General features: G+C 42.2%; 1 protein-coding gene across 1 annotated transcript in view; it reads left to right on the top strand.

The window, feature by feature from the left end:
* The window catches only part of FBXL7 (F-box and leucine rich repeat protein 7), a 331,283-nt gene extending 321,099 nt beyond the window's left edge, over nt 1–10,184 (top strand). Inside the window, exons 3-4 of the mRNA XM_080933616.1 lie at nt 1,673–2,284; nt 9,383–10,184. Coding sequence (XP_080789742.1) covers nt 1,673–2,284; nt 9,383–10,119 — 1,349 coding nt within the window. The 3' untranslated portion in view covers nt 10,120–10,184. The remainder of the gene's footprint in view (nt 1–1,672; nt 2,285–9,382) is intronic.
* The last annotated feature ends 15,966 nt before the right edge of the window (nt 10,185–26,150 follow it).

The raw sequence follows: 26,150 nt of genomic DNA, 5'->3' as shown, positions 1-26,150 counted from the left end.
GTTTCTGCATTTCCAAACTCAGTCATCACCCATTTCCTGCCAGTTACTGAACCAGCTGTGCTTTCTCTCTGCCTGTGCAGGTCTGTAGATCGTCCGGAAGCTGTTTGTATTTTAATGTTATTCCATTTCCCTAAGAAGGGCTGCCTAGTTACATGACTCCAACTGAACCTTCCCATTTTAATTAGTAAAATAAAGGAAAGCCAATGACTGGGCAGGGCGAGGCAAGTAGAGAGGGCTGAGAGATTGGAGGAGATCAGAGGGCAGAGGTTAGAGTTCGTGGCAACATGGAGCTTCCCAAGAACCAGCTGAACCCAAGTGGGATTGATTGGTGTTAAAAAGCTATGAACATTAAGGATTTTACAGGTCTAATATCTCATATAGAAGACCAGTTTGTATCTTTGTCTATTTGATGCAATCTTGTGTAGAGGATTTGTGGATTGAGAGTTGAATATATAAACCTGAATGAAAAGCTATCGGGCTGTAGAGTTGTGTTTGTGTGGGATTTTGGAAATACCCCGAGAGAGAGGCAGAGAACAGACAGTAGAAAACCGCCCAGGGAAGACGAGTTGGGCAATGTCGGCAACCCAGACCGGGCTCCAGAGGTGGGCGTAGCTCCGAACTAAAACCGGGCCTGAGGAGTGAGACCTCAGGACCGGTAAGGAGATAAACCGCTTATTCTTTTTTGTAATATTTACTGCAACACAGGTCTGATGTCCGATCCCAACCAGGTGTGTCCTTTTGCAGTCTGGATCTGCTTTGCCCCATTAGATTTCTCTGTCTACCCACCGGACTGCAAAGTTCCCCTGGTTCACCCGCCACTTACCAGCCGTTCCACGTGCTGCTGAGCACATCATCTGACAGCTTTACTGTTGTGAGAACGGCATGTGGAAGTCATGCACACTATGAAGGCTACGATTAATAAACCGACGGAACGTGATGCGGCCACTGTCAGACGCGTCATCCGTACTTGACCCGAATGTGATTACGTGGTACATTGAATTTGCCCTTAACAGATCCTTTTACTGTTTTATGCACTTGTTTATGTATAAACAGAACGTGTTCAAAGAGTGCCCGCTGGTACATCAGTAGCCTTGATGGAGCTTAAAATGTCACCAGCCTTGAGATAAGCTCTGGAATATACTTTAATGTGTTGTGAAAACTTTTCTCGTCATTTAGGATTTTCTGTGTTTCCTTTACTGAAATTTTTCTTCAAATAATGATCAAGAGTCATTTGCTGAGCCTAGAGTTCTAAAAAAAAATTTTTTAACTTTGTGTGTGGAGGGATTTTGTCGTGTATGTCTGTGTGCATGTTGGGTGACTGTCAAGGCCAGAAGAGGGCACAGGGTCTTCTCCAATTGGTCTATTTAAGTAAAACAAGATTGTGGCGAGCATGCCTTTTCTATCTCCGTTGTTCATGTCTGCTTGTGCAGGACCTTAGCGGGGCTGAGCTGAAAAGAAAAGAAAGCCCAGGGCTCCTCGGTGAATGTTGCAGTTTGCTTACCCTGCAAGAAGTTTCACAGAGCGGTGGGGCACGCCGCTTGTGCTCTGAAGGACGCCGGACGTGAAGGCCATCAGAGAGTGTGACCGCTGCCCCTGTGTGTGTCTTTTCCTTCCAGCTCAAGGCTCTACACAATCCCTCATTCTTAACCTTTTGTTCTCTTTCCTTTGCCAGATTCTGACTTGAGCATGCGCACATTGAGCACGCCCAGCCCAGCCTTGATATGTCCACCGACTTTGCCAGGATTTCAGAATGGAAGGGGCTCGTCCACATCTTCATCTTCCATCACTGGGGAGACAGTGGCTATGGTTCATTCCCCACCCCCGACCCGACTCACTCACCCACTCATTCGGCTCGCTTCCAGACCGCAGAAAGAGCAAGCCAGCATAGACCGGCTCCCGGACCACTCCATGGTGCAGATCTTCTCCTTCCTGCCCACCAACCAGCTATGTCGCTGTGCACGTGTGTGCCGCCGCTGGTACAACCTGGCCTGGGACCCGCGCCTTTGGAGGACTATCCGTCTCACTGGCGAGACCATCAATGTGGACCGTGCCCTGAAAGTACTGACCCGCAGGCTTTGCCAGGACACTCCCAATGTGTGTCTTATGCTGGAGACGGTCATTGTCAGTGGCTGCCGGCGCCTCACGGACCGAGGGCTCTATACCATTGCACAATGCTGTCCAGAACTGAGGCGCCTGGAAGTCTCAGGATGTTACAATATCTCCAATGAGGCGGTCTTTGATGTGGTGTCCCTCTGTCCCAACCTGGAACATCTGGATGTGTCAGGTAAATGGAAATTGACCTCAGAATCTAGGCATTCCTAATGTACCACCTCAGAGTAGTACAGATGTTACTACCCCATACAGGGTCCCCTTCTTCTATTAATATGTATTCTTATGTTTTTCAAAATTATGCATATATATTTATCTGTGTGCAGGTGTGTGCATGTAAGTCCAGGTGCACACAGAGTCCACAAGAGGGTATTGTGTCCCCTGACGTTGGAGTTAAGGGCAACTAAGGACTGCCCATCATGGATGCCAAGATCTAACCTAAGGTCCTCTGGAAGAGCAGTGTACACTCTTAACCACGGAGCCACCTCTCCAGCCCCCAGATTCCCCTCACCAGGGATATACAGGGAATGGTAGATAGGCTAACTGGTCAGAAAGTAATGGAATCACAAACCCTAAGACCAGAAGTAGCCCTTGCATTTAACGCCTGCTTCTTGAAGGAACTGGGAACACCTCAGTCCCGATGGGTCTGGTCCGTGTACCTTAAATGCATCAACTCCAGAACAACCATGCATAATAAAAAACATTGTTAATTGAGGTTAACAGAAGGAAATAGCTCATTAAACAGGTAGTTCAGAAACTAGCTTTTGTATTTATTAAGACAGTAGAGCCTGTGTGCCTTGGTTAAAGTCACAGCGTTGTCCCTGAATGTGAATCCTGAACTGACTAGTCAGCCACAGGCCTGGGAGCTGTGCTCACAATGGCTTGCCTTTCTCTAATCACTGGAGAAGTCTGTCATGGTCAAATAATGCCCCCCATTTGCCTTTCCTTTGGGTTAATTTTATAGCTCTTTTAAAGCATGTTCTCGGTTATACAGTACAAGGACAGGGTCCATTGAATCTGACTTTTCATTCTTTTGAAAATGGAAGGAAATCCCAGTATAATTGCTTTACTTAAAAGTCTCTCTTAGGCAGGAAGAATTAAAGCCCAGAGTCAAACTTTGGCGCCAGACGGGGACCCAGCCGGAATAGGGGGATCCCCACCCCCTTTTATTTTTATCTCATCTGCTATACAGTCAAATGATGAACATCCAAGAGGTTGAGGTGTGGAAGATGTGTCAGAGAGTTTAAAAGAAAAATCAGAAGTATGAGCTGTGACCTCAGGAATGGTTGGGGAAGGGTCAAAAAGTAAAACATACCGTTGTCAAGACAAATAAATAAAATTTGGGATTTACAAGAATGTGGGGTAAAATGATGCCCTTCAGAAAAACTGGAGGTAAAACAGCTTCCAGCCCGTTCTGTCTTTCAGGAGCCGGCATCTGAAAATGTTTCAGCTGACAGCCCATTATTTTTGCAGATTCCTTCCCTGCCTGGAAAGCTAAATACTGCTCTTTTACTAGAACTGGCTTCAGGACAAAGCCATCGTTACCGTGTGTTCGATTAGTCCTGAGCAGCCACTGGCAGACAGAAGTGAGAAACAAGGAGGCTTCCATAAGTCCTCCCTCCAAGGGGGGCTCTGCAAAACGAGGAGCACTGTGATGTGGTAGATGAGGGCTAGTTTCTAAACCAAGATAGGAGACAACTTACTCAGCTCTTAGGTCGATGACTCGATAGGTCGATGACTCGATGTGTTTGCTCTTTAGCTAGGAAGTAAAACTGGCAAGCTCTTTATCATTTTTATCACTGGAGCACTTGATTGTATCTTTCTCAGGATAGAACATGACTTGTTTGGACTCCTGAGCTTGACCACAGCAAGCTCCCAGGTATCTTTCATAGAGAATGCAAGTAACTGTGGTCTCTATTTTTTTTTTTTTTTTTTTTTTTTTTTTTGAGGCCCTTTTGAAATTCTGAAATGAATGAATCCACTTTGGCTGTTTAAGGATGAGATTATTGAGATTTCTGGCCCCAGTGAGCTGGCCCCACCACTTGACTACGGACATTACTACGTTGCTAGTTGTCCTCTACCTCAGTGCCACTTTCTGGCTTATGCATATTTCTCTGGCTTCCTGAGAGGCTGCCATAACACCCCAGATCTATACAAGTATGCAGATGAACAAAAGGGGTCTGTGACTCACCAACTTACAGTGGTTGGGTGGAGACGGACTTGAAAGGCTTAGTAAATCGGACTTAAGGATGGGCATTTTCTCAGCACTTGCTGAAAGTCCCTCCCAGTGTGGCAGTCTGGTTGTGCCAAGACAGAGAGGCCAGAGAGGTGCCAAGGTTGCTCTCAAAACCCCTTGCCAACCTGCCTTGGTTTTAAGCTGGCTTCAGGCAGTAGCTAATTCTCCAGCAACAGTAAACTTGAGTTTTAAAGTCTCACATTCTGATCTGGATTTCAGATCCTGCAGATGACAGGAAATTACCTGGCCCAAGTTTTGCCAGGCAAAAAGGGCTCATGTTTATTAGCACATTTCCAAGTCACTGGCAATTACTGCAGTCAGATATCCTGTTATTATCACAAACTTCCTTTTATTAGTAATTTAAGAATAACTAGGATGTACTAAAATCAACTAATTTCAAAAACATAAAATGTGACCATTGCAAGTAAAGTCCCTTCAAAGTTTTCTCCAACAGGACACTAGAGACCAACCCATTTTCTCTTCCTAACTTTTTCTCTCCAATCAGCAGAATGTTATCTGGGCCACGCCCTCTCCTCTACCTCCCTGCCTGCAGGACCACTACCTTCCTCAACTGCTCTTTTCAACATCTCAATCCACAATCCACATATCCAACTTCTGGACAACATCTTTTCAAGTTGTAAGCCTCATATTTTCATACATAAAACCTTCAGTTGCTCTCCATCTAAGACTTCACTGTGATTCGCATTTCTCCATAACTCATATAAGCATCCAAAGAGTGGTTCCTCCAAGATTCAAATCCACATTCTACAAAAATATCTGTACATCCCCAAACACAAAGTGCCTGTGCATACAGTAATGAATGTCAACCTATTTGGATTCCATGCTATCCCCTTTTATGCTCACCCCTCCCTCCCACACACACCCCACCAGCAGACCTCAACAACTCTCTCAAGGGACGTGGCCATTTCTCAGGTGGTATCTCGCCTGGACACAGCCTTCCACACCTTACAACTAGTAAGCCAAGGATTTGTTCTTGGTGTTTGCGTTTTCAACATAGGCAGCTAGAAGATCATTGGATTTACATTCTGCTACTTGCATAGTTTGAGGTCCTGCTTTTTCAAGTCATGAGCATTTTCTATGGATGGAGAGGAGGGATTTTCATGTTGTATTTTTAGGATCTTGTAGTTAAGTGAAAATGGAAGTACAAAAGCCTGAAATGCTTATCTTGAAAGAGTGCAAGTCCCCTTGGTTAAGACACCACTCAGACTTGTTAAACCTGGAGAATAACTGTGAGGATTAGGAACCCTAGCACTCAGATGAGTTCATTGTGTTGGCATTACATCTGCTTTACTGAGAAATGTGCGACACTCAATAAACAGCAACCACCGCTGTTTTATTATTGTATCCTTATCAGCAGGCTTAGAAGTTAGCCGCCAGTCTTCATGGATCAGACTGTCTTGCATTCTAGAGAAAGTGAAGCTACATGCCCCCCCACACACACACATAGACAATGAGAGTAAATCAGGATGTAGAGAAAATGTATGAAAGCTGCACTTGAGACCGCTTTAACTGTTGCTGTTCTTCTTAGTGGAATAATGTTCACCGGCGACCCCTTTATCCTGGACAGTAAGGCAATCCCCCCTGATTCTGGCTCCAGCTAGCCATTCCTTATTTTCCATGAAATCCTTCCCAAAACCCTAAGTTCCGCTCCATGAACATTCCTCAGTGCTCCGGGCACTCACTAACGTCTCTCAAGTTTGTCTTCCTTTGTTTCAACATCTGGACCTCATATCTATGCGTCCAAGTTATTTCTCTTCAACAATCTCCTTACATACAGCCTCGGCCAAGAGCTCACTCACACAGTGTCCTTATGTTTGCCTCTCAATGGCACATCCACAGCAAATCTCTGTGTGACCTACAGTTCTGAGCACATCATAGTCGAGTCTTACCTCCCTCTGGTCATCGAAGCTGTGCACAGTCATGAAACTTGCTCTAGGAAAGAGGAGGCACATGCTTCATCTTGTAAAACTGGTTTAAATGAATGATTTCTAAGAGTCCCTTCATGTCTGTAAAACAGGAATATAAGAACTATCCCTTAGTATTACCGAACCATGATAAAGTTTATGTTCTTTCCAATACAAAACCAACAACCCCATAAGAATTGGAGATAGCCATAACAGTAAATTTTATTGATAGAAAGCAATACAGGCATATCAAAGTCATTTATTGCAACTATACTAAACTAATATTTTCTTAAATTTGAAACTCTTTTTAAGACATACTTTCATATAAATATTTTGTTTTTCCTAGCACATGACAGATTTTCTAGATATTAAGAATGTAGAAAGTAAACTAGAACCAAAACAGAGGAATAAATTTTATTGTGTAATAGAATAAAAGAAAAATGCCTTCACAGGCAACACAATGGGGGAAATATAAAGATATTCCAAATTGTAGAAGAAAGAAACAAAAGGACAGGTCAGATTCCAAATCTGACCGCCTCCTAGAAGCCATTTTGCTCTGCTCTGTCGGGAACTGTTTCCTGTGGTTGCTTATCTGCTTCTAACCTTACACTTCTTGCCTTGGGGCGCATGACATTTGAACCCTGTTATTGCCAGGACCTCTGCTTCATCGGTTTCCTGGAAATCCTGCCAGAGAGTGAGAGAAAAGTCAGAAAAGTCCACAGTGGCATGGTTTTTCGGCCGCTCTCAAGCATTAGATACTGAGTCGAGTTGCCAAAATTTGGGGGTTGGGGGAGGTCTAAAGTAAGGTGCCCAGTCTTGCCCTTGCAACAAGGATCTGATAAGAACAGAGAGAATGAGAAGAAAATATATGTACTATCACAGGATAGGCTCTAAATATATATTTCTATAGTAAATGTTAATGAATATTGACAATTAATATATTTGAAATTGGCCTTATATGTTTATAAAGTAAGATTTTCATGAGTATTTCATTACAATATGCAATTTAGTACAGTTTAATAATTATATATAGTAATATATGATAATTATTTATGTATAGTTTAAATGTATATATATATATGTGTGTGTGTGTGTATATATATGTGTATATATATATGTGTATATATATATATATAATTTTACACATAGTTTTATGGGATTAAGAATGATGTCTAGCAATTATACAAAAATAACTTCCTGGGCATTACCCTCCTTGTCTTTAAAAGTATTAAGAATCAGATAAAAATATTCATCAAAGTATTTTATAAATTTTATAAGCCAACCCAAATGAAAGGCATTTATATTAACTATTAAAAAAACCTATTTTCTGGTGCAGATATACTTGAGGGAACACCAAAGTCTGAAGATAAGTAAATGTTGTGAGTTCAGTTCTCCTGTCTGGTTTACTATAGAAAATGTTCCTCTGTAAATCATTTCTTCCCTCTATCTCTTACCCCCATCATTTATTCACTCAACAGACACCTATTGAGTGTCAGCTATAATCGAATAAAAGAGGTCTGGAGATAGACTTGCCTGAGTCCTTCCCCTGAGGAGCTTGCATTCCAGTGCAAGGAGACAGCACGTAAACAACTGGACAGATAAACATGCAGTGATGCTACCAACTGAGAAATTAAAATAAAGAGGAGAGGTTGGGGTGCTCATTTATACAGAGCAGTCCAGAAAAACTCGGCCAGTAAACAAACATTATCTTGGGGACCTAAGAAAGTTGAAGTTGGCTTCTGGAGCTATCTGAGGAAAAATCCTTCCATAATGCAGGCCCAGAGATTTCAGGGCAGGGACAGAGGCGGGATGGGGACCAGGAAATGGCAAGGGCAGAGTAGGGTTAGTAGTGAGAGCACGGGGAAGCCCCTGGAGGACTGTTACACCAGAATTTATACTTGATGTAGTGGGTACTTTCTTAGTTCAGGTTTTACTTCTGTGAACAGACACCATGACCAAGGCAACAGTTATAAAGACAACTTTAATAGGGGCTGCCTTTGGGGTCCACAGGTTCAATCACTATCATCATCAAGGCAGGAGCATGGGAGCATCCAGGTAGTCTTGGTGAAGGAGGAGCTGAGAGTTCTACATCTTCATCTGAAGGCTGCTAGCAGAATACTGGCTTCCAGGCAGCTGGGATGAGGATCTTAAACCTGTACCCATAGTGACACACCTACTCCAACAAGGCCACACCTCCTAACAGTGCCACTCCCTGGGCCAAGCATATACAAACCACCACAGGTGCTATCCGAGGGCTTGAGCATGCTTCTCTGCTTCCAAATTACAGCTGTACAGAAATCGGGGTATCCGGGCAGAGCAGAGGGGAGGGGCGGGTAGACGGGTTAAGACAATGACTTAGATGAGATTTCTCTCTTCTACCAATGCCTGTCATGTCAAATCCCAGCCATTAATTTCGCTAGACTTATTAGTGACACAAATACCCCATGACTCTGAAAGTATTTTCTTACCTGTTACTTCGCCACATGTCATTCTGTTCCTGGAGCATTGGATTGCCAGCCACTCACACCCTGCCATAGAGATGCATCGAGTTTGACTCTGTGACTGAATGTGGTCCTAAAGGAATTGTAAACTCTCAGCTCAGGGAACCCAGAAAGGTCTTCCCAACCAAGATCCAGAGTTCAGTGTTCTCTCTCCCCCACCTCTCTCTTCCTTTCACTTCCTTAAATCAAGAAACTTATAAATCACTGCTGTGCCTTTTGGGGCTTCCTGGACGTTGTAGATCACAGCAAGATCTTTAGGCACATGGTCTCGGTCCATTACAGCTTCCTTGCAGACGAGGGGCTGTGACCATTTTAAAACAAAGGAAATAAAGTGTGATTCCTCCCTCCCCATTCCCCCAAGGCATGTAGCTCATCTAGGTAATTCCAATTTTGAACTCTGCAAATCTCTCAAGCCCCAAATTCAGCAAAATGGACAGATAATCTTACAAGTAGAAAACCATTCTTAAAATGTTTCTCTATAGAGATCGAGACCAGAAGGATTAATCCCTGGGCTTGGCTAGAAAGAAGACTGAGAATCAGTTATGGCTCCCCGGAACTAAGTTCCCACTCTGGCACGTCTATCTGAGCATGTGTTCTGTGTCTTTATGCAGGATGTTCCAAAGTTACCTGCATCAGCTTGACGCGGGAGGCATCCATTAAACTCTCCCCCTTGCACGGCAAACAGATTTCCATCCGATACCTTGATATGACGGACTGCTTCGTGCTGGAGGACGAAGGCTTGCACACCATCGCAACTCACTGCACGCAGCTCACGCACCTCTATCTGCGCCGCTGTGTCCGCCTCACGGACGAGGGTCTCCGCTACCTGGTGATTTACTGCACTTCCATCAAGGAGCTAAGTGTAAGCGACTGCCGCTTTGTCAGTGACTTTGGCCTGCGGGAGATTGCTAAACTGGAGTCCCGCTTGAGGTACCTCAGTATCGCCCACTGCGGCCGCATCACGGATGTGGGCATTCGTTACGTGGCTAAATACTGCAGCAAATTACGCTACCTCAATGCGAGGGGCTGCGAGGGCATCACGGACCATGGTGTGGAGTATCTTGCCAAGAACTGCACAAAACTTAAGTCTCTGGACATTGGCAAATGTCCCCTGGTCTCTGACACAGGCCTGGAATCCCTGGCTTTGAACTGTTTCAATCTCAAGAGGCTAAGCCTCAAGTCCTGCGAGAGCATCACCGGCCAAGGTCTGCAGATCGTGGCTGCCAACTGCTTTGACCTGCAAATGTTAAACGTCCAGGACTGTGAAGTTTCGGTCGAGGCCCTGCGGTTTGTGAAGCGCCATTGCAAGCGCTGTGTCATTGAGCATACCAACCCCGCTTTCTTCTGAAGGGACAGCTCCCACTGCGCAATGAGAACCAAACAGTGCTTTGTAAAAGTGTCCCATGTAAGCACCCATACCTGTCCACAGCAGCTATTTTCTTTCTGCAAGGTTCTTAGGAGTCTGGCTTCTTTTTTTTTTTTTTTCCTCATGAGTAAAAGAGGTCAAAAAATAATGAAGGTGAACCCCAAATTTTTAGATAGATATCACAAAAGATGCACCTCAGCAGGCTGGATACTGTGTCTCAGAAATGCACCTTACCCCCTTGCCCTTTCCCCTCCTGTACACAAGCCACACCCCAAAGTTCCACAGTCTCGTCTTCCAACAACAGGAAGCATTGAAGAGGGCTCTCTAACCCTGCTCCTTAAACTACTTGATGGTCCTAAGCCCCAGTCCTATGTCCCACACCAAGCAAATTATGGTTAACGTGATACGAACACTTCATGCATGCAAAGAGCTGTCCTGTGTTAAGACATTACGGCAAACCTTATGGAGTAAGAGGAGGCATGTTTGCTCTCCCAGCTCTGCAATAACTAGCCTTATGACCATGGTGAAAACACCTCACCATTCTGGGATTTCCTCCACCAAGGTCCAGAAGTGGGGGATTAGCCCCATGCCCACTTTCCCATTGAGAGATGCTCTGCTCAAAGACACCCTTGAGCAGAAGAGCTCAGTATAAGGCACCTGCAGGTGGCACTTGGGAGAGAAGGGGATATATAACCAAGTTGAGTTTCCAGGATGTTCCGTGGGCTCCTCTTGCTCTTAGTTGAGAACCAACACAACTGTACAGTGGGCTGTTTCTGTACATCCTTTGCCATGATGGATGCTTAGACTTACATCCATACGTGCTTTAGCACATGCTCACCCCCACCACTTCCTACTCAGACAGGACCATGCCTCATCACAGAAAGCCCCATCTCTGTCAGCTTGCATCCTCCAAGCATTTTCAAACCCAAGTAAGAACCCCTATAATTTTTAATTATCAGGTGAGGCCCAAGGGAACCCATGTCCTTGAAGGTTTTTCTAAACCTTCTCAGTGCACATACGCTAGGCTTCAGTCACATCTGTCCTGCCGCCGGCGGGGAACAGGCATCTTGGTCCTTTGTCATTGACGCTTCATTTTGGCTTCTGTCTTCTACTTATTTTTCTATCACATGAAGCCTCCTGGGGTTATGTTTATAAGTGTTTAATTGTACGAACACTACCTTGCCCGATGCCTGTGTGTCTTCTACTAACAGATGTAAAACAGATGTCCAGGTGTTTCAGTATTGCTCACTAAAGGTGCCAAGCACAGAGGAGAGGCAACACACTGGTGAGAGACAGATGCTGGTCCACCCACCACAGTCTTGGAACAGAACATTGGAAGCATTTCAAAATTTGAATTTTAAGTTGATGGGCTACTAAATGGTCCCTTCTGAATAGAAACCAATTTGCTAGTTTAATTGAGGAATCAGATAGCCAGAAAAAAAAATCCTATTGCTTGTTTTCATGAACTCTAGTTGTATTTTTTTTTTTAAGTAAACCCAGGACTTCTCCCCAAAGTATTCTCTGGCCATATCTCTTTCCCACCACTGTGGACAATTCACCCATCTTCTTCTCAAAGTGTTTATCGCCCCGACCTCAGAGCCTTTGCTGCCTTTGTTGCTGCCCAAGCTTCTGCACCACTTGACAACTGCACTCCCACTGTAGGCTCCGGTGTGTCTTGTGTTGGGAAGGAGAAGTGAAGTGACAAGCCAGCGATTCTTCAGCAGGTTTCTGTCATTGATCCCCTGAATCCTAGCTTCCTGTTCAGTTCATACCATCATCATCAGGACAGGCGGCTGATCCCAGGTGTGAGAAAAGAAAGTCAAAAGGGCTGGCTGGGGCCAGGGTGTAGTGACAGCCACTGAGTTTAGAATCATAAAAGAAATCGAGGTAACACCCCTCTGCTCTTTGACTGTGGCTTTACCTTAACCTTGTGATTTGGAAAGTCATGGTGGGTTATCTGTAAGCCTTCACACTGGGGCATGCCAAATGATCTGGTTGAATACTCCCAGAATGAGCAGGGGGTCCAAAGTGGATCCCTGAGCCATTTGTTTTAATGTTATCACCACTGACCAAGTACATCACCTCAACTGTCCGTCATGTGAAACCCTAGCACTTGCTGCCTGCCCGGCACATATGTCTTTGCCAGTTTCTCCCTTCCTCATCCTCTTTACCCTCTCTGCTCTCCCCTGGGGTGGAGGTATGGATCTGTGACAGAGGTTCTTAGGAACAGCTCATCAGACTTTTGAGACCCAGCAAATGGCCTCATTAAGAACGTTATCTGTTAGGAAACATGGCTTCCTTCCTGGCTCTGCTAAACTGAATGCTCATTTGTTTGTTTGTTTGTCTGCTTGTCTGTTTCTCTTTCATTCTAATGTTCAGACCATGTCATGCTGTATGACTCTAGAAAGCCTTAATTTACTTCCACCAAGAAATAAAGCAATATGTTGGTAACCAGACTCAGTTCTATTTTTTAATAATATTACCCGAGGAGGATGCTGTTCAGATTGGGGCACTGAAAAACAAGCAAACAAGCAAGCTGTAAATAAATTCTTCCTGTTGAAGACACAAAGCTCACTGCTACTGTTCCTTTAAAGTTGGATCCAAGGTTCTGTTGTCTCCATGGACCACAGAATTTGCCTTTAACTCAGCAGGTAAGTGAATAAAATATTATAGGTTGCCCCAGGACTTCAGTTCCTGGTTCAGACTCTTCCCTCCAGATTGTGGAATCCGTAACTTTGCATTTTAAAAGAAGTTACATTGGATGGACATTGTGATAGCACAGAAAACCTGGGACAGTACCCTTACTTAATTATATTAGCATTCTGCACCAGAGGATACAGCTCGGTGCAATTAAGATTATTAAGGATGATGGATACCTTGATGTTAATCCATGTCAGTGTTGCTAACATGTCAATTTCTACAATGAATATTGAAAATATTCCCTTTCCCCAGAAATCAATGGGTTTCAGAATTATGGATAAATAATTGGATTTACATACATCCTGACTCTAGCTACAAATTGTTGTGGGAACTGTCAACATTTTCCTATCAGTGACTCGGAGTATTAAGATGTAGGAGAGGATATGGTTACCAGATGCAGAAGAAAATACTAGACGTAAAATGTCAAATTGCTTTCTTCCTTGACTGATCCATTATCATTAAATTAATATGGTGGAAAGGAAGCATTTGGAGGGCTTCCCTCTTAGCATCTAGAAAGACTTTAGGCGTCTCAATGTATCTGTTATAAGTGTATTTTAGTGTGTTTGAATTTGTAAAGACTGTGGAATTTTTAAAGTTATTTATGTTTTTGATGTGAGATTAATAAGAATGAAAGGCTTGTGGAGTAATAGCGATATGTTTGTGTATTGTACTGGCTGGTTTTGTGTACAAATGTGAGACAAGTTAGACTCTTCAGGGAGGGAGGGGCCTCGGTTTAGGAAATGTCTCCATGAGAGCCAGCTGTAAGGCACTGTGTCAATTAGGGATCAATGGGGGAGGGCCTAGCTGATGGTAGGTGGTGCCATCCCTGGCTGGAGGTTCTGGATTCTATAAGAAAGCAGGCTGAGCAAGTCAGGGGAAGCAAGTCATAAGTAACATCCCTCCATGGCCTCTGTATCAGCTCCTGCCTCCAGGTTCCAAACTCATTTGCTTTCTTGTCCTGATTTCCTTCAGTGATGAATAGCAATGTAGAAGTGTGGGCTGAAGAAATTCCTCCCCAACCTGCTTTTTGGTCATGGTGTTTCTTCGAAACGATTACCATCCTAAGACACGTGGCAAGTGAAAGATAATTTAAAATAAAAGACTGAGTAGTTTAAGAGGAAAAGTATTTTAATGAAACTATTATCATCTTAACGTTGTCAAAGATAAGTTACCAAATGTATCAATATCTGGCCATCATGATCACTCCAGATAATTGTAAAATTAAAAATAAATAGTTAAATCCTAGATGGAGAAGAAATATTGAGAAATTGAATAATTATAATGAAAGTACCCTAAAAATCTGTTTTCCTCTTACATGCTTTTAGTCCATTAAATTTTGGGGTGTAATATATCTGTAGAAAATTGTTCTCCAGTGGGGAAACATGCCCTAAGCCGGGACCATGAGTCACTCTTTTCCCAATGAATGCTGATGTCACCACTATGTCTTGTTGCCTAAGGAGCAACTTGGGCTTGCTTCACTAAGATTACCACCAAGATAACCCAGGTATACCCACTCCTTTATTTTTCCTCTAGCAATGATATATCATTTCTTTGGGTCACAGGTTCATCTTATTTGGCCCCGTTTCTCATTTGCAGATAATGGACTAGGTTGCATTCTAGCTACGGGAGATGAGATAACTCAGGAGTTATGCAAAATACAAGACCAAACAGAAGTAAATCTGCCTTGAAAATCCAGGAAATAGCTGTATCTTTAATGACAATCTCCTTGACTACTCAGAAAACTCAGATTTCTGCTTTGAATGGTGTTCAAGGTTTTCTCACTAAATGCCATTCAGCATATGAGGATAGCTGTGAGCGTTTATATTGTCCTTCGTTTCTGACCCAAAAATTTTAAACAACTCATTTTAGGGTTGTGAAATATTTGTCAATGCAGCTGCTCAGGTCCTGAGCTTTATACTGCTGAAACAGGTAAATGTAAGTTCTATCCCAGACTACATGCTAATGAATGTGTTAAAGGACACTGGAGATTTTGATCTTTTTTCTCATGATCCAGAAAGTGCTCATGAAAAAAAAAGAATTAAGTAACCATTTATTGAACACCTGCTATATGTCAGATACTATTACAATCCGTGGGAGAATGAGGATCACACAACATTCTAAAGTTACCCAGATCCAATGACAACTTGGCAGAACAAGGACAACCATATGCACTCCCATGATGACCTGTCAGGCAGTGTGTGCCCAAGGCTGCAAAGTGGCACACCATTGGGGAGGTAACCAACTCTTTCTGTTGAGATGGGATGCCTGTTTCATGGAAGGGAATAGCTAGTACTGTAAGCCTGGTCAAAAATCTGAAGCTCAGAAGATAAGAACGGAACTAAAGGCTCCAAGGGAAAACACATTGCTGTAGCCAGTCTGTCTCCTATATGTTTATGTCTATATTCACAGACTAGCAAGGCCTTCACCTGGTGTCAGAAACGCTTCCTTTGTGGAGGATAATGATTACTGCAAAGACAAATTATTAAAGTTCTAAGAATGAGTGACAGTTGAGTGGTCAGCTCGAAATAAGCTATCTACATTAACCCTTCTAAGACCCAGGGAACAGCACATAAAAGTAGGCAGAAAGATGTGAAGGCAAAACAGACCGACACTAGCAGGGGAATACTGTTTGCTGCATATGGTGTGGTCATCACAATCATGAACACACAGCAGGTGTGGCTACCTATACAAGATCTGAACACAAAGATTCACACTCACACAGATGTGCGAGCGCGCACACGAGCTCAAGCACACACAAGGTCATGCACAGCAAACACACACAGGTGTATGCACACATACACATGTGTGTTTGAGGGATTTTATATGTCATAGAGATAAATATTTTCCATCTCAGTTGGCTCCATGAATGCTATTCTAGACCATCAATATTTTCCTACTGTGTAAGACCCAGCTTATCAGAATGGCACACACACCCCATGTCTATTTCTCTAAGTGGCCCCTAATAATTGTATGTTCCTTATAACATCATTTTAGTAAATTCTATAAAGGCCAGACTCTCAATGGAAGAGCATAAGCATCTCTCAATAAGGTTTTGTTGGATTCATGGTTGAATATTGTCATAATTTTCCATTTAACTGCATGACCCTAGGTTTTTAAATATTTTAAAAATTTTGCCAGTCTTTCCAATCTACAGGATATATTGTGATTATGTTTAGACGCCTGGTAAACAATGTTATCTCTCATCTATTCCTGTTCCCATCATGTACCCCCTCTCTCTTGTGCATGCATGTGTGTGTGTGTGTGTGTGTGTGTGTGTGTGTGTGTGTGTGTGTGTGTGTTGGGGTGCATAAAATCAATGTGAGAAAAGAAATCCCAGAAACATAATGTCTTGGAAAAGCTAAGCAATTAGGATTTTTAATAAGCTAGCTATCCTCTCTCTCAGTTATTGCTGAAGACTTCAGAGACGGGGCAATGTTTGGTGTTGCTGTAGTTGTGCATACCTGGAATGAGGATGGCTCAAATAACTGAGGGTTCTCAGCTCACCATGTCCCTCACTGAAAAATGGGCCATAAGCAATCTTAACCAGTGTGTCGCCAAAAAAAAAAAAAAAAAAAAAAAAAAAAAGCTGATGGAACACCCTTTAACACTGACTCTTACATTGTTAAGGATGAGTTCTTGGAAATCTCATGTGTTATTAGGGTGGCCAATGCCAACTTATTTGTTCAGAGCAATAATGAATTAAATAATAGGGAAAGCCACTGCAAGTGCAAAAGCAACAAAAGGGCCTTTGAATTCTGTCTCTAGGCAGGGTGATGGTTGTCATGGTTTCATAGTTTTGAGTGTCTCTCAGAATCTACGGGCCCTGATTAAGTTCATTCCCAGACAGTCATGCAAAAGATACAGGAGAGAGGGTTTCTAGTTACAAAGATTAGCCAGTAACTGCTACTCCATTCACATCCATTACTCTCTCAAACACTGAAGCACACAAAGACACGCTCTATCAATAAAATGAAAACAACAACCAAAAAGCATTAGGATTCACACCATGTGTTTTTCGTGATATTTGCAGTAACAATTTAAACAAACTTCACATGGCCTTTTTCATTCATGAGAAGGGAGAGAACCATCAGAACTGACCACCAGCCTGCTCTCCTTTTATCTGATAGCCAGTGGTGGGTTTTGTCTTGCTTTGTTTTAAGAAATCAAGACCAAAGTAGAAATAGTTATTCTTTACAATCTTCTATTTTTCACTCCTTGAGAATAAGTAACAAATGTTCTGAGTTTGAACTCTACAGCTTGCAACTATATACTGAGATAATCAAGACATGTTGCGTTTCCATAGTCTACCACCACTTAAGTGGCTGAAGGTATTGTTCATCCAACACATCCTCAGCATCAAACATCGTGAGAGAGTTCAGATCTCTCCCCTTCTACTCTTTGCAAGCATGTGGCTAAATGTGTGATTTAGGATTGATCTCTATGAATGGCAGCCGTTCTGCAAAATATTTCCATTAGCTTGTTGGGTCTGTGGGGACTCTCCTCTGTGTTTATAATTTTGAAATACCCAAAGACTAATGAATGGCCACAGACATCCTGCAAACCTAGAGATCAAGAGACTGTGGATTTCAAGAAATGGAAAGAGATTCAAATAAGAGCCTGTCATATAATTGAAACCAGTCTCCATCCAGATTTCTAAGCTGGTACAACTTTACTAGTGCCATTGCCTTGAGGCTCCTGTGGGCATGTGTGTGGTGTTCCTCTTTGAAACTGCACACACAGGAAAGACCAACACGGCCATGGGGCGGCCTAAAATCGGTGCAAGTTGCAAGTTGATCACACAGGTGATCATTGGACATCATGGCTGCACCTTTGTAGGTATTAAGATGTTTTGTTTCTTTACCTTCACTCAGCCTTAATGTATTGAGCTTATCTCTCTATAGAAAATCCCTCCCAGCCAATAGCTTGTTCTCAGCAAGGGGAAAGTTGACAGGTGTTCTGAGTGGTGCAAAAGCACCACATGTGTACCTCTCCATGAGAACTGGAAGCCAATGTCAAGCTGTGAAAGTATTGGAGTCACAAGCAAGGCTTACCAAAAAAATAGGGCTAGAGGGTCCCTTAGCTGGAATTGAGAGACAGTCACTGTCAAAGGAATCATAAATGAAATTTTAAAAATGTTTCTAAAGGTAGCAATTCTTAGTTTTGGTGAAATCAAATTCCAAGAACCTCTTTCCATTTCTCTAACAATCAAGTTTATTGCCGTTGCTGTAACAAGGAAATGCAGATTCAAACTTGGGTCTTAAACTTGCAGAACTTAAAATGTTTGTAAGGGAGGTCTTATTCATTTTAGTCCCTTTTCAAATCTTAAGAAACAGCCGTTCATTTTGCCAGTTGGAAAAATGTGTGTTCTGTACCGTTTCCAGAAGAGATTCATGTTCCGGGTTGAACTTTGGATCTTTAGACCACACAACTAAACTTACGAGCAGCCTCTCCTGACTCTCTATTTGAGAATTATACCTGACTGTGGAAAGACATGATGAATGGGATATAGATTCCCAAAGAAATGCTCTATAGATATAAGAATACCATTTAGTCTTATATTGTTACTATTTCATAGCAAATACTTTCAAAAAGTCAAGATCTATCTGGAACTATGAAGCAACAGTGTTCATGAGTTGTTTGTCCAGATTAGAGATTGCACTAGGTAACCTGTCACTAAATTTGGTTTCCACTGATGAACTATTATTATCACTATTATTATTATCATCATCATCACTATTATTATTGTCATAATCATCACTATTATTATTATTATTATTATTATTATTGCTTAGAGTCTAAGATACAGCAGCCCCTAAGCTGTCATGACTGACCTGTTACCTAGGTAAGCCCTTGAAAGATAAACCCCCTCCTGTTTGCTGGTACCTAAAGTCTTGACATCATAATGGTCCATTGCTGTAGACAGACCTGCTTCTGTTGCTATGCTCTCCTCTCCATGACAGACAAAAATCTCTCCAAACCATGATCCAAAATAAAACTTTCCCTTCTTAATTTCTCCCTGCCAGGTATGTTTGTCACAACAATAGAAGTTTAACTAACATAGAAAACTGGTACTAGAAATGGGGTAATTGCTGTGATAAAGTTGAGAATATAATTCTTGGTCATTTATAACTGTTTTTCTGAAGGAATTTGGAAGAATTTTAAGATGTGTGCAGAGAAACCATAAAATTCTATAAAGCATAACTCAGGTGTAATTTTGCAGAGAATTTAGGAGGTCAGCCTTCTGATAAAAAAAAAAAAAAAAAAAAAAAAAAAAAAGGCCAGTAAAGACTGAGGTCATGAGTTTCCATATCAGAACAGATTTCTCTTCAGACTTGGACTAGAGGCCATTCGTTTGAAAATGTGGCAAGGAACCTGGCTACCTTTTATATAATGTCTTGAAAGTTCAAGGTATGCCAAAGGTAGAGCCTGTATTGAACAAATGCAAACTCACTTGGAAAGCCATCACATTTGAGAAGGGGAGAGGGAAATAAAAGGAAGAGTTTTGTGAGTAGGGGAGACTGCAAAGAGAGGGGTTGCAGATATTGGGATGGAATGTGAATGAATAAATTAATCAAATGTAAAGTATAAAGAGAAATCAGATGTGGTAGCACTCACCTGTAACCACAATACTCAAAAGATAATGGTGATGGTTTGCAAAAATCTGAATTTATCCTGAGCTGCATAACAAGTTCCAAGGAAGCCCAGTAGCTTGAGAAAGTAGTAAGATACTATCTCAAAAAAAAAAAAAATCCAGGTGGAAATGGGGTGTTTGCATGGAGTGGGGACTGTGTGGGAATGAGAATGTGAAGCTGAGAAACTTCTAGATCAGAGACACGTAAGTAAGTGGTTTCCTACATTCAGCCATTAAACCATTGACAGCATGCTTGCTGAAGTAGTTCAAAGGGGGTTGATGATTACACACTTGTCACAGCTTTGCTTCTTATATTGCACTTAGATGTGTGGAGACCAGTTCTGGTTGGAACGGTTATAATTGTAATTCAGTTCACCTGTGTCGCTGGAATATCTACTGCTTCTGCGCCCTCGTTTTTTAGGACTTGAAGTTTGCCATATACATGAATCACAAAAAGCTGTACGTGCTATTGTTTTATGTCAAAATACTTCTAATACACAAGTAGACCTTTATCTACTTAAACTCAGCACCAAGACGCTTCAGTTAGTAAGACTTTGCACATGTGAACATGTAATGTTCCAGAAAAATACTTTTAGCTGCTTCCCTGTTGATTCGGTAGATTTAGAACTGCTTTATGGCCCTTCATCATTCCTCGAAACTCTCCAATATTCCCACCTGGAAGTAGAGAGCATTGCAAATGTCTCAGAAGGAACAGAGTTGGTCCATTCTAAGCCTTTCTATTAACAGTTTCCCAGTGCTTCTAAATTGAACATGGTCCACACTTGGTATGTCTCTGTGGTGATTTCTAAAGTAATAGCTCAGTCTCTCTTGTCAGCATTTCTCTTGACATTCGGTATGCATGGTAAAAGAGCCTTCAGAGGAGTCATTGAGTAAGATGATTATGATGGAAGAAAGGTCCAGCTTCTCTCCTGGAACACTTTACAGGTCTATAAAGAAATTCTTGCTTTGACTTATCATAACAGGAGCAGGTCTGGTCATATCCATTAATCATAAAATTAGGACTGAATAGTCCAGAAGTGTCTTTTAGGTTCTACCATTGATTCTGTGTCAGTGTTTGGAAACTTTTCTTAATTATTGGATGTAAGAACAAAAGTGGTTTAAGGAGGCAAACATTTTAGAAGTATTTCTATTGTTCATATCTCCATGATAGATTGGCCTTCATACAAAATAAAGATATGAACAACAACAACAACAACACACACACACACACACACACATACACACTTACTGAAAAGTGCTCAGCATTGATACTCAGCACAATGAACGTTATGTTCTTTGGACTTTTGCTTCTGTAGCATTAAATAATTTAGCCTTAGGAAAGATAATCAGTTCAAGACTCAGAACTATACAAAATTGAGCCACATTACAAAAGTATGTTGAGCATTGCATCTGCCATTCTGTCTTCATTAGCATCATCCCGAGTCTTGTCGCTCTGTCCTGCTAGAAAGAAAGAGATAATAAGATACACGACTGATGCTGGAAGAAAGACAAAAACAGATGTTTGACTCAGCCAGTAAAACTGAACTGCCACCAGAGAGAGCCAAAAGAATAAATAATGATCTGAAAAGGATGCAGATATTTTTCTCAGTTCTAGGTCTTATGAGTGGAGATGAGTGTATTTATCAACGGCGAATAAAAGCTCCTCTTTTGCCAAATACAATGTTTATTTGGTATTTTTTTGCCAGTGTGGTAGCATTGAAATATGTCCTTTGCACTGACTTCAAATCTGCTAGCCAGAAAATACAGCAGAATGCATGCTGTGGATAATCAGAAGAACTAACTTCCCAGAGAACTAACTTGCAAAGAAAACAACCAAACTTTTTATGTGCAGCTTCTTAGTTTTCTCCCTTTGATGGAATAGTTAGATCTGGCCGTGGAGAGAGATGATAAAGGGGGTATAGACACAAAAATACTCTAAAGATATGAAGGTACCACTTCATCTTATACCATTTCTAATTCATAGCAAATACATTCAGTCAGTGTCTGCTGGAACTCTGTGTGTGTGTGTGTGTGTGTGTGTGTGTGTGTGTGTGTGTGTGTGTGTACTCAGGGTCTAAGACCCAGTAACTATTAAGCCTAGCATGTGAACCAAAAGGAAAACTGAAGAAAAAATTGCCCAATGATCTTGCTAGAATTTCAACTAACACACAAAAATCCTCTAGGAGTCTATGAGGTTGGCAGTGATAGGGATTTAATTTATTATGCCTGCATTGGTGGTCTTCCCTTTGCTTCTGTGATAGACAACTAAAAGCACACACAACTGGTGCCTTCAAGGTGTCCATCAGTTGATGATGAAAACGTAGCACTAGGAAGTATTTTGACTCAAATCGAGAAGTGTTTCTGAGTCTTAAATGGGACATCCATATCACCAGTCTTCCCCAACCTCAGGTAACATCAAGGAATAGGAAAGGCTGTCGGGGAAGATTCTTATGGACATAATGGAAACAGATCATGAATTAATGAGTCTTTTCCCTTCAATAGATCTATACAAGATCAAGTTAGTCAACAAATCATCACAGGCAGCTCATGAGGTCCCCACCCATAGCTAAGAAGCTGCCATTGGTAGTTCATGGCTGCCAGGAGAAGAAAGACCAGCTGTCTTTGGAGATGTTTCCCAATAGGTTTTACATGCTTCATTGGATGTTAGAACTAAGAAGACTTAGCGTGTTATTAAAAAAAGGATAAGAAGAAACAAAGAAAGAATGTTGAAGGGGAACAAAGGTTGGACAGAGTCTAAATATGTGAAAAGAGAATGTACTTCCATATAAATTATTAATAAAATTAAATTAAAAAAGAAAAATTTTAAAAAAAAAGGGAGGTATTAAATCCTCACTAAAGGATGAAACTTTTTGAGGCACTAGAGATAGAGACAGAAACAAAGACAGACAGATGCCAGGCCCTCTAGAAACTTACATTCTAAAGCCATCAAAACCTGTCAGATTACATATATTTGCAAATACTATGTAAATATGTAGATATATATAAAATGTTAGGGCCTCACTGTGTAGCTCTGGCTAGCCTAGATCTCAATTCCTGGAAATAATAGAAAACCACCTACATATAACTGCAGTGTGCTGAGATTAAAGCTAGTTAAAGTGCACGCTGTCTCTCTCTCTCCATCCACCCACCATCCATCCATCCACCCACCCATCCATCCACCCACCCACCCACCCATCCATCCATCCATCCATCCATCCATCTCTATCTATCTATCTATCTATCTATCTATCTATTATCTATCTATCTATCTATCTATCATCTATCTATCTATCTATCTATCTACCTACCTACCTATCTATCTATCTATCATCTATCTATCTACCTATCTATCTATCTATCTATCTATCTACCTATCTATCTATCTATCTATCATCTATCTATCTATCTATCATCTATTTATCTATCTATCTATCTATCTATCTACCTATCTATCTATCTATCTATATGGAGGCAGGGCCTCACTATGTAGCCTTGACCTTGCTATATAGGCCAGCTGGTTTCAAGTTCACAGAAATCTACTTACCTCTACCTCCTGCATGCTGGGAAAAAAAAGACATGTATCATGCCAGGCCATACACAGACAGACAGACAGACACACACACGCGCACACACACACCACACATGTAATGTTAATTTAAATGTCAAAAAGCCACAGGCAGATTCAGTTTGCCCTGTCTCATAATATTGTTGCCAGATGAATCACGCTGGTGAGTAGCTAAACTGTGGCTACAGTATTGTTAACTGAGAATTGCAGTCAGTTTCATTTTAATTAAGTTTCAACAAACACCCATAGCAGGTGACTGCGGTATTTTAGATTTTCCCTCTCGAACCAGATGCATAAGCAACACTGAGAATGTCAAAACCTCAGATTCTGAACTGAGGGTGTTGCTCAGTAGTAGGCAGCTTATGAGTGGATATAAATCCCCAGTTTCATACCAGCAGCCCAGCATGGTGAGCCAGGGAAGGGAGAGAGTCATACCCCTCATTTCACAGAATTCTCAGATTTAAGTATCAGAAGCATTTTTTATTAAAGGCAGAAAATAAAAAATAACAATAGTTGTACATAATGGATATATGGTTGAGGATATATATATATATATATATATATATATATATATATATGAATACATGTATACAAAGGGCAGTGGATTCTATAGTGCAAAATACCCAACAGGAAGCAGGCTGAGGATAGATTAGAGAAGCTGCGTTTTGTTTTGTTTTAATGATAGTTTGGTGTAGGGAGCCATTTGTGCCACACCCAAACATGGCACCGGCTTCCCGCCGAGAACTCAGCAAACAGAGCTGTTGCCCAGCCAAGAGACTTAATGCGCATGCGCCACATACGTCATAGCCCGCTCTCGGGGCATACTATTGAGTTACTGGAGGGCGCACCAATCAGGTAACGACACGAGTCTCCTAGGCATATATAGCAGTGCATTTCTCCCCCACGTGGAGAGGAAGATAGAGGAGGAGAGGAAGATAGTGGAGTGATTGTGGGAGACCCCACGTGGAGGGATGGCGGAGAGGTACCACGTGGAGAGAGACCCGATAGGAGAGATTGCGGGAGATCCCACGTGGACAGAGACTGGACAGAGAGATCGCACATGGGAGACTGCACATGAGAGGTCGCCTAGACAGTAGAACCCGGTAGGGAGTCCCCAGCTCAGAGAGAAGTTTCCTGCTCAAGAAGCCCCCTGCTCAAAGTGCTGTACAATAAAGGTTATCCGCAGAAGAATCTGTTTGTTTGTTGCACGCCTGTTCCTAGCGGCGGGAAGCGTGGGCGCGTGACAGTTTGGAAAGTGCCTTCTGAGAATTAGCCATGAGAAAAGATGTGGAGAGGAGGCAGGTTGGTTGCTTCAGGAAGACAAGTCTAAGTTCAAGAAATGAACGTGGAATGAAGGCCTTCTTTGGGAATTCTAGAAAGAAAAAGATGAGCTTCACAGAAGGGCAAGAGAAGGGGGAGAGAGAGAATGAAAGAGAAAGGGAAGGAGAAGAGGGAGAGGGGCAGACAAAGTAGAGGGAGACTGTAGGATCTCACACGTAATGTCATAGCTTGTGTTTTAAACAGAATGAAAGATGACATCAATTCTCCTTGGAAGGAAGTTTCTGGAAATCACCCAATGGAATGTCTGTCCTCCTCGACCCTTGTTGACTCTCCTTTCTCAAACCCCTGACATCTCCCCATTGCACGTTTGCTGTTATCTTTGCCCTAGTATTCATTTGTCCCGACCCAGCCCTCCTTAAGGACTTGATTAGCCCTTTAACCTTTCGAACCAAAGTTTATTGAGACCGACTACATTCCAAACACTCTTTCATTCTGAAACCTGAGCACCTTACCTTGGTGACATTTTCTTTGCTAAAAGAGACAATAGGTGAACAAATACATAGAATAGGGTCGTGATTAATGCTGCAAAGAGGACAGAGTAGTTTAAAGGTGGGCTATGTGACTATGTCCGAAAGGGATACTTAGGAAGTTAGAAAGTGTTCTCTGAGAAGATACATTGTAGGGAGGGGGAGAGGGAGAGCTAAAGGGGAGGGGAGAAGGAGAGAAGGAGAGGGAGAGGGAGAGAGAGGAGTGGAGGGAGAGGGAGAGGGAGGGAGGAGAGAGAGAGAGAGAGAGAGAGAGAGAGAGAGAGAGAGAGAGAGAGAGAGAGAGAGAGAGAGAGAGACTGAAACTATTTGCTTTGTGGCAACTCAAAGCTTAGCACAGTTTCCTCATTATCTCCAAATGAAGTTAATTAAAACAACATTGATCCTCATACAGTTTCCACGGTCATGAAATACAAAATTGTGGCCAGTTTTTAGCTGAATGTTCTGATTCAGGTTCTTCCAGTGAGGACAGTAGTCCACACTGTTGTTGTTGGATACTTTTGTAGGCTGAAAAACCCAATTCCAATCTCATTTTGTAGCTCCTGGCTTCAAGTCTTTTGGTTCCTGGCTCGTTGGATCTTCCATATGGCAACTTAGGACACCGGATCTGGTTTTCCAGGAGGTGAGTAATTCAAGAAAGAGGGCAGAGGCAGCAAGCCAAATACTGTGTGTCTTATTTAACTTTTTAAACTAATGTTCTGTTACTTAAACTATAGCGTACTGGTCACAGGGCATGCATGAGGGACCCAGGAAACGTGTGAAGTCCTGGAAGGGATGAGTATCCTCAGCTGCAGTGGAGGCTGAGCGCAGTTAACTCACTGCAAATCATGCTTGAAAACCAGTCAAACTTTTGCTGTGCAGTCCTGCCACCAAGTTGATGTCCCCCATCCCCCAAAGGCCAGAGAACCAAAGAAAGACAGGAGAAGAAGAGAAAGCACAGGGAAAAGTAAGACCCCTGGGGAGGAAAGACAGAAGATGAAAATGTACAGAGAGGTTTCCAGTTTCTCTGGAACTCCATTGAGTTACATGGTTCTATGCAGCAATCTTAGGCGGATTTCAAGTGAGAAAAGTCATCATTGGGCTCTGATACACGGTGGCTTCCTTGGTGTCTCCAGGCTCATTTCTTCCACTCACTGTCACAGAGCTATCACAAGGAGGGAGTTTTGAAAAGATTTTATTTCCCCAAGGATAAGAATTGCACCAAGACTTTCTTTTATGAGACTAAAGCTAGCTATAAGACAGTTTCTGTTATAAATAATTGCTTTCATTAAATTTATTTGAGGACACTGTA

This window comes from Micromys minutus, assembly GCF_963924665.1.
Source record: "Micromys minutus genome assembly, chromosome: 20".
NCBI classification, from domain to species: domain Eukaryota; kingdom Metazoa; phylum Chordata; class Mammalia; order Rodentia; family Muridae; genus Micromys; species Micromys minutus.
Note: the sequence above shows the minus strand (reverse complement) of the source record. Positions and strands in the feature narration are given on the sequence as shown.